This window comes from Gossypium hirsutum, chromosome D04, assembly GCF_007990345.1.
Source record: "Gossypium hirsutum isolate 1008001.06 chromosome D04, Gossypium_hirsutum_v2.1, whole genome shotgun sequence".
Lineage (NCBI taxonomy): Eukaryota > Viridiplantae > Streptophyta > Magnoliopsida > Malvales > Malvaceae > Gossypium > Gossypium hirsutum.
In genome coordinates, this window is record NC_053440.1 from 3668592 (window position 1) to 3677667 (window position 9076).

At 36.0% G+C, this 9076-nt stretch overlaps 1 protein-coding gene across 1 annotated transcript; it reads left to right on the plus strand.

Annotated features, from left to right (window-relative positions):
• The first annotated feature begins 8503 nt into the window (after positions 1-8503).
• On the plus strand, positions 8504-9076 carry LOC121215886 (glycine-rich cell wall structural protein 2). Its single transcript, XM_041090689.1, has one exon. It carries the CDS (start codon positions 8504-8506, stop codon positions 9074-9076), a length of 573 nt encoding a protein of 190 aa, XP_040946623.1.

Consider the following 9076-nt stretch of genomic DNA (forward strand, 5'->3'; position numbering starts at 1 on the left):
TCGGAGAAACCAACAGTGCTGTCATGTATGCGGCCACTCTCGTTGGACAAGTAGAAACACAGAAGATGGGAACGACGATGAAAATGATGCACAGTCACGGAAGAAGGCAGCCAAGATTTTACGGTATTTTCCGTTGATACCAAGGCTTCAAAGGCTTTTTTTATCGTCGAAGACAGCGGAGTCAATGACATGGCACCATGATGGACGAACCGTTGATGGATTACTAAGGCATCCGGCAGATTCTTTAGCTTGGAAATCATTTGACAATAAATTTACAAGCTTCGCAAGCGATCCTAGGAGTGTGAGGCTTGGGCTAGCATCTGATGGATTTAATCCTTTCAAGATCATGAGCACTGCCTACAGTACTTGGCCAGTAGTGCTTGTTCCTTACAATCTGCCTCCATGGATTTGCATGAAGCAATCTTCCCTAATCTTATCTATGATTATCCCTGGAGAGAAAGGGCCCGGGAATGATATCGACATTTATTTGCAGCCACTTATTGAAGAGTTAAAACAATTGTGGGTTGGTGTTGAGACATACGATGTGCTGAGAAAGGAGAACTTTAATTTACGTGCAGCTTTAATGTGGACCATTAATGACTTTCCCGCTTATGCCAATTTATCCGGTTGGAGTACCAAGGGTCGTTATGCGTGTCCTTGTTGTGCTGCACAAACATGTTCGCAATGGTTATACAATGGGAAGAAGTTCTCTTACATGGGGCATCGTCGGTGGTTACCGGAAAATCATAGATTTAGATTTCAGAGTTCTGTATTTGACGGTACTGAAGAGTTCAGAGAAGCTCATTCGCAGACCAGTGGCTCTGAAATCTTGTTCATGTTGGAAGATATGAATTTTATTTATGGGAAGATGAACCAACCGCCAAACACGCAAAGAAATAGAAGATCCAATGATGAAGCTGATGATGACTCTGATGAAGAGGACGATCCTAATGAGGCGGAGTTGTGGAAAAAAAGAAGTATTTTTTTTCAGTTACCTTATTGGGAGCATCACCTTCTACGACACAATCTTGATGTTATGCACATTGAGAAAAATGTCTGCGAGAACATTGTGGGTACAGTTTTGAATGTCGACGGAAAATCAAAAGACAATCTTCAGAGTCGACTTGATTTAGTCCAAATGGGAATCCGACCTGATCTTCATCCCAATCCACTTCCGAATGGGAAATATCGGTTGCCGCCTTCTATTTTTTCAATGTCAAAGACGGAAAAAGAATTGTTCTGCACGGTGTTGAAGGATATAAAGGTTCCAGATGCGTATGCATCAAATATATCTCGATGTGTTAGTGTTAAAGATAGAAGATTATATTCGCTAAAATCACATGACTATCACATCTTGATGCAAGATTTACTGCCAGTGGCTCTACGATGTTGTATGTCCAAGAAGGTGACGTCTTGTATAATTGAACTATCCAACATAATGAAAGCCATTTGTGGCAAAGTTTTGGACGTTCAAGAACTTCAGAAGGTACAGGATCGAACCGCTTTAATTTTATGCAACATGGAGAAAATCTTCCCACCTTCCTTCTTCACCATTATGGTTCACTTGATAATCCATCTCCCGCACGAAGTAATTCTTGGCGGACCCGTTTTCTATCGATGGATGTATCCCATAGAAAGGTGTTAATTAAAAGTTTTAAAGTTTTCCTTCATTCACCTTTATGCCTTTAGTTTCAATAATTAAGAAATGTTGTATATGTTGTTTAGGTTTCTATCCAAATTAAAGTCTTACTGCCGCAACAAGCGATATCCAGAAGGATCGATTGCTGAAGGCTACTTGGCAGAAGAATGTATGACCTTCTGCTCAAGATATTTGGAAGATGTTGAAATAAGGTTAAACAGACCAAATAGGAATGCTGGACTCACGGACCATAACTTAGCCGATACTTATTTGTTCCAAAGTTTTGGAGAACCAATCGGAAAAGTTGAAATTACAGAATTAGATCATTTATCGTGGGTACAAGCACATCGATATGTTCTGTTTCACCACGATTTATTGGAACCTTTACGGAAGTAAGTTCTACAAATTTGATAAATATTTATCAAACTAATAATTGTTTATCTTCTAACAAAGATCACATTTTTTTAACACAGTGAGTACAAACAAATATTGAGATCTCGTTTGCGCTCCCGAAGAACACAACATCGAGATATCAATAAGTTGTTTACAGAATCATTTTATGAATGGTTAAGCCAAACGGTATGCAGTTCGAGCTTCCGCTTACAAATAATAATGTTTTCTCATAACAAATGAATTACTCAGTTTACTTTCCATTCAATAGGTTTGGAGCGGGAAGAACGTAAACGACGATGTTAAATGGCTCTCCCAAGGTCCAAATCGAGTGGTTAAAAGATATAGTGCGTTCCTCATCAACGGATTCAGATTTCATACAAAATATCGCGAGAGGTTGAGGAGAACGCAAAATTGTGGAATTGTTGTCAATTCTGCAATTACGAGTTATGCTAGTGCTAGGGACAATAATCCTGTCGAGGGAAATGTGGAATATTTCGGACAACTTACTGACATAATTGAGTTGGATTACTACGGCAAATGGAAAGTTGTCTTATTTCGTGGTGATTGGGCCGATGTTAATACAGCTCGTGGAATTAAGCAAGATCAATTTGGTTTTACAATGGTGAACTTTGACCAATTGATTCACACAGGACAACAACTGATAGATGAGCCGTATGTATTCTCATCTCAAGTCAAACAAGTTTTTTACTCAAAAGATCCAACTGATGAGGGTTGGTACGTTGTACTCCGTAACATCCCTAGAGACTTGTTTGATATGGGCAGTGGAAGTAGAGATAACATCGAAGATAGATCAGTAACTTTACCCTTTCCAGAACTAAACTTAAACGATAATATCCCTAGTACTAGTGCACAATTTGGATGGGTTCGTCAGGATACCGATGAAGATATTTACGAATAATGATGTAGTAAGATTTTACGATTGTTTAATTATATATAATATCATAATTTAAATCGTCTTATTATATGTTTCAACTGTTTTATATGTGCTGTTATTGTTGTAATTAGCTATTAAGTTATTAACTATTTTATGTGTATTGTAGATAAAATGCCTAGAAGAAAAATTCTAAGGGGAAGCATTGTTCAAAATAATCCAAACTCGACAGAAACTAATAGTACTGAACAACAGACAGCAGTTGGATCTTCAAATGTTCCGATTACAGCTGAGGATCCTACAGAAGTTCAAAGTAATTTTTCATTTAATTTACATGCGTGTTTCTGTTATAGTTGATTTATTTTTCAAATTCTTATATTATAATATACCATTTGTAGCTGAAAATGGTGGGACGCGCAGAGGTCGAGGACGTACGCTACTTAGAGAGTTGTACGAGTTAGATTCAGTCGAGCGTGTCAAAGTTGGACGAAACAGTTTTGGTCAGCCTGTTGGATCAGAAGCTCGACTTTTAGCTGGATACATGGGCATTTTAGCACGAAATCCGAATATGTTACCTATAAACTACGAGTCATGGCATCAAATGCCCGATAGCAACAAAAACCAAGCCCTCGATAATATTAAGGTAACAAAATGTTAATGTCATCTATAATGCTTGGGAAATAGTTTCATTTATATTTACTTTATTAACTTGTGTTTTTTGTTTTTTGCAGGCGAGGTTTGCTTTAGAGGTCTCGGATGCTTATGTAAAGAAGGCATTGGGAAAAAGATGGAGAGACAACAAAATTACTTTGAAGAAAAATTATTATAAGACAAAAACAACCCTCGATGAGAAATTGCAAAATGTCCCGCCGGGTATGTTGAGGTACCAATGGGAAGATGCGGTTAGATTTTGGCATTCGAATAAAGGCGAGGTCTGACGTCCTTCTAAACTATTGTAATTATTTTGGTTTATAGTATTTTCTATTTACGTACTAAAAAATTTCATAACGTAGGATCGTGAACAAGTTAGAATAAGCAGCAGGCAGAAACAAAAATTCACCCACACAGCCGGGTCGAGAAGTTTCGCATGTGTAGCTGAGGCGGAGGTATTTTTAAATTTTTTAATATTGTCGAATATGTATAACTTTCTATTAAATAATATTTATACTACTATATTGTAGGAACGGTCGTCCGGTCAAAAAGTTGGACGCCTTCAACTTTTTGAAATTACACATAGGAAGAAAGATGGATCTCCCATGACTCCTGAAGCTGCTGAAATAATGGTACGTTTACTTAATACGATTTGACTTATTTTAGTTATTTATAGTGTTTATTTTCTAATGGTTTAATTCATTGCAGTTAATGCGACTATTGTTATGTTGCATATGTTTTTCAATATATAATATTGTGTTCCTAACTATGTGATATATTTATTAGGAAAAACTAAATGATAAAAAGGTGGAGTACGAAGCAATTGCTTCTAGTGATAGTTCGGTTCATCTTGAAGATATTGATAATCGGATTATTACTGAAGTTTTGGGTCCTGAAAGGTATGGTCGGGTTCGATTTCAAGGATCTTTTGTTAGCCCAACCCAATATTTTGGATCCAGCTCCCACCAATACATGGCTTCGGGGAGTCAGGCTCAAGCTGAAGTTCAGAGGTTAAAAGACCAAATGGCTCAGATGCAAGCGACTACAATTGAGGTTCAAAGGAAATATGAAGAACTCCAGCTACAACTTAAAGCAGAGGCGGAAGCGAGGGAAGCAGCGACTGCAGCGAGGGAAGCGGAGGCTGCAGCAAGAGAAGCAGAGCAGAGCAAAAAGTACGACGAACTTCAGCAGCAGCTTCAGATTATGATGAAGATGTTTAAGTCGCAACTTCCACCTTCATAGTGTATGACATAAATATTTTTATCATTTTAACATTTAACATTTAACATTTTTTGCAAAAACAATATGAATTCACTTTTATTTATTGATATTAATATTATTTTATTCCCTTATGTTAAAATATTATATAAATTTATTGCTATTGGTTGCTTTTGAAATGTTGCTTTTGAAATTTTGCTACAGGAGGGCAGAAAAAATGAAAAATTTAATAAAAAAAATCCCAAAAATAGTGGCGTTTTTGTATAAAAGCGCCACTAAAGAACATGTTCTTTTGCGGCGTTTGTAAAAATGCCACTAAAGAACATGTTCTTTAGCGGCGATTAGAAAAAAAACGCCGCTAAAGAACATGATCTTTAGCGGCGTTTTCCCTTAAGCGCCGCTAAAGAACATGTTCTTTAGCGGCGTTTTTTTCTAAGCGCCGCTAAAGAACATGTTCTTTAGCGGCGTTTTTTTCTAAGCGCCGCTAAAGAACATGGTCTTTAGCGGCGTTTTTTTCTAAGCGCCGCTAAAGAACATGTTCTTTAGCGGCGTTTTTTTCTAAGCGCCGCTAAAGAACATGATCTTTAGCGGCGTTTTTTTCTAAGCGCCGCTAAAGAACATGATCTTTAGCGGCGTTTTTTTCTAAGCGCCGCTAAAGAACATGGTCTTTAACGGCGTTTTTGTTTGTAAACGCTGCAAACATTTGCGACGTTTTCATTAGCGGCATTTTTTCCGGCGCTTTAAGAAGCGCCGCAAATATCTTTAGTGGCGTTAAAAAGCGCCGCTAAAGGCCTAAAAAAACGCCGCTAAAAACCTGTTTTGGTGTAGTGATATAACTCAAACAAGGATGATATGAAAAATAACATGTATAATACATAAATTATAGGTTAAAATATGTTATAAGTTCTTGTACTCTTCGTGCATATTTAATTTAGTCCCCCTATTTTTGTTTAAGTAATTTAGTCCTACCTTTTTTAGATTTTTCAAAATTTAAGTCTAATTGTTAATACCATTAAAATTGTTCTGTTAACTTGAGGTTCATTACAGTGAATTTCTTTTAGTTACATGACTACCGAGTGTGATTTTATTTTAAAATTTACAATGTTACACCATCGATTTTGAAAGTAGAATTTTAAAAATTGAATCTGAATTTTGAAATTTTAAAAATAAAAAGACTAGATTCTAATTATATAACGAGTTTAGAGACTTGAAACATATATTAACCTAAATTATAAACACTAATGATTAATATGTAAATTATTGAAATTAATTTTTAATGCTTATTAAATTAATTTAATAAATTGTGTAAATTATATCATAAACTAAAAGTATGACAACAAATAATCTGCAAATTGAATCATGATAAAAAAAAATGATATGATTAGTACATAACACAAAAATAACAATTAAAAAAATATTATTGCTCGAATGAAATTGTAGGAAATTTCAACAACATTATTATAACCTATGATGTTAATTTCGGAATGAAATTATAGTGTTAGGAGTATCAACATTCCGATCATTTCATAATTTTACATTCCTAAATAGTGTTAAAATATCGAAATATAAGTGTAGTCTCATTATAACCCCTTTCTTAAATTATCTAAATTTCAAACGAAATATGAAATTTAAGACAAAATTAATATAATTTATTTTATAAAAAATTAACTTCCAATACTTTATAAGTTGACACCTCACCCTCTGAGATAGTTTTTGAAATTGATGTTTTTAGGGTAAACTACACAACTGGTCACTCAACAATGTGAGTGATTCTACTTTGCTCACCTAACTACAAAATTTTTCAATTGAGTCACTAAAGTTTTCGAAATTAGATTTTTTAGTCACCCAACCATTAAGTTTGATGTGCGTTTTTCTTTGAAGCTTTTAAAATTTAGCTAAGATAAAAGCTACACACTGTGAAGGAGTGGCAAGGGAGTGGGCACTCTTTCACCATGGAAAGTAAAACAGTAAACAAACAAAAGACACAAAAGTTGTTTACGCAATTCGCTTTTCTTGCATTTGCAGAGCCTAACTCATTGAGAAATATTCACTATTTCAACACTTACAACAAGTGATCCTAATCTACCACACACCCATGACTAGCTCCTCACCCTTGTACCTTGAAGAATGATACTCTCACCACTAAATTCACCCCTGTAAATTTAACAAGCAAAACCAAAACACAAAGGGTTTTGCTATCAATATGCACTTATAAAATAAGGTTCCTCACAAAGACAAATTACATGCTTAATTCTCTCGGTACAGTAACCTATACAAGTCTCTCAATTATATAGAATATCTATATACATCCCTATAAAACATCAATAGAATAAGTTGAATACAATATAATAATAAAGTAGAAAGTAAACATGGACTCTTGGAATCTAACTAATCAATGTTTCAATTCAATCCAATATCCACGACCCAAAAAATTAGGTAGGGATGATCTGATTCGATCCAATCTCCAAAACATGTTTCCCCAACTGATATGATCTTCATTGATGAATTAGATATCATCCATATACTTAACACAATCCATAAATACCGTTCAATAAATTGTCAGCATCTCAAATATAGAAACTATCTCAAACAGTTCCATTATGGCCAGAGAGTAGGCACTTCCGTGACATTCAAATACATTTTCCCATATTTTTCAATCGTCGAAAACAAATCATACATAATGCAGGAAATTTGGTTGTAATACAATGTTTTATTTGATATATATAATGTCTTAAATCATTATCATATATATATATGATATATACTTTCCTAAAATAAACATATATAGATTTAACGAAAATCTAGGATTTTTATATTCAAATATATAATATTTTTACTTTAAATTAATGTTTTCTTTGGGACATATATTGTAATCTCATAGAAGTAAGAAACTATATATAAATAAATAAGTTATTTAATATTCCAATTTTATTTTAATAATATAATTTAAAAATACTAATTTTAAATTATAAATAATATTATTGATATATTATTAAAATTATTTATATTAATATTTTAATAATAAATAAAAGTAAAGCAACCACTAAAGTAGAGTATGGGTGTTGTTTTTGAATGATAAGAGCATATGGGTGAGAGAAAACTATTGGACATGAAAGACAAACAGAGTATGAGCTTTGAAAGTCAAAATCATGGGAATTGTAGAATGAGAAGTCCCTTACTAGTTGATGGAACTTGGATCGTATTTGCCACTAAAACTTGGTTCTCAAAGTCAAAACCAAATGCTAATTCTAGATTGAAAAACAACCCAAGGACATACATACAGTTTTTGACACTTTGGTGGTCACTTGATGAGGGAACAGGGATGGTATCTTTTAAGTTTCATTTTGATGATATATTATTTATTTAAGAGCTAACTTTCCCCCCACAGTTTGATGAATTCTTCATAATAAAAAAACCTTCGAAGTCAAAAAGGACATGCAAAGCATGCAGACGAAGACGACATAAGGTCAACACCGACATCACTAACAGTCCCAATGCCAACTGCACTTTCTCTTCTAAACATTGCTTTCGTGACAGAATTTTGAGATGACTTGGAGAGATTTAAAATATTCATTTTCAAGTTTTTCTTTTTTATTGTTAACAACTATAAATAGAGTGCATGGCCTGAACCTTTTTTCTCAACCAACAAAGCTTGTTTTACGTAGATTTTAAAGCTTGCTTTTGAGTGCTTGTCTATGTGCAGTTTGAATATGGGAAGTTCAAGGGTTATTGGTGCTGCATTCCTGGCTTTGCTCCTTGTAGATTTAGCTTTTGCTGCTAGGCTAGGAAAGGGAAGTGGTGGGGGTGGCGGTGGGGGCGGAGGAGGCGGAGGTGGTGGCGGCTCTGGATCAGGCAGTGGCTCTGGGTATGGGTCAGGATCTGGATCAGGGCATGGGTCTGGTGGTGGGATAGGAAGTGGTGGAGGAGGTGGTGGTGGCAGTGGAGGTGGCGGTGGTGGAGGTGGTGGCAACGGAGGTGGGTCGGGATATGGAAGTGGGTCTGGATATGGAAGTGGAGGTGGTAGAGGTAGAGGTGGAGGAGGAGGTGGTGGCAATGGAGGTGGTGGTGGCGGAGGTGGTGGTCATGGAGGAGGGTCGGGATATGGATCCGGATCCGGGTCCGGATACGGAAGTGGGAGTGGGAGTGGGAATGGAAGTGGAGGTGGTAGAGGTGGAGGAGGAGGTGGTGGCAGTGGAGGTGGAGGAGGCGGAGGTGAAGGCAATGGTTCGGGCTATGGAAGTGGGTCCGGTTATGGTTCAGGGTATGGTAGTGGTGGAGGATGA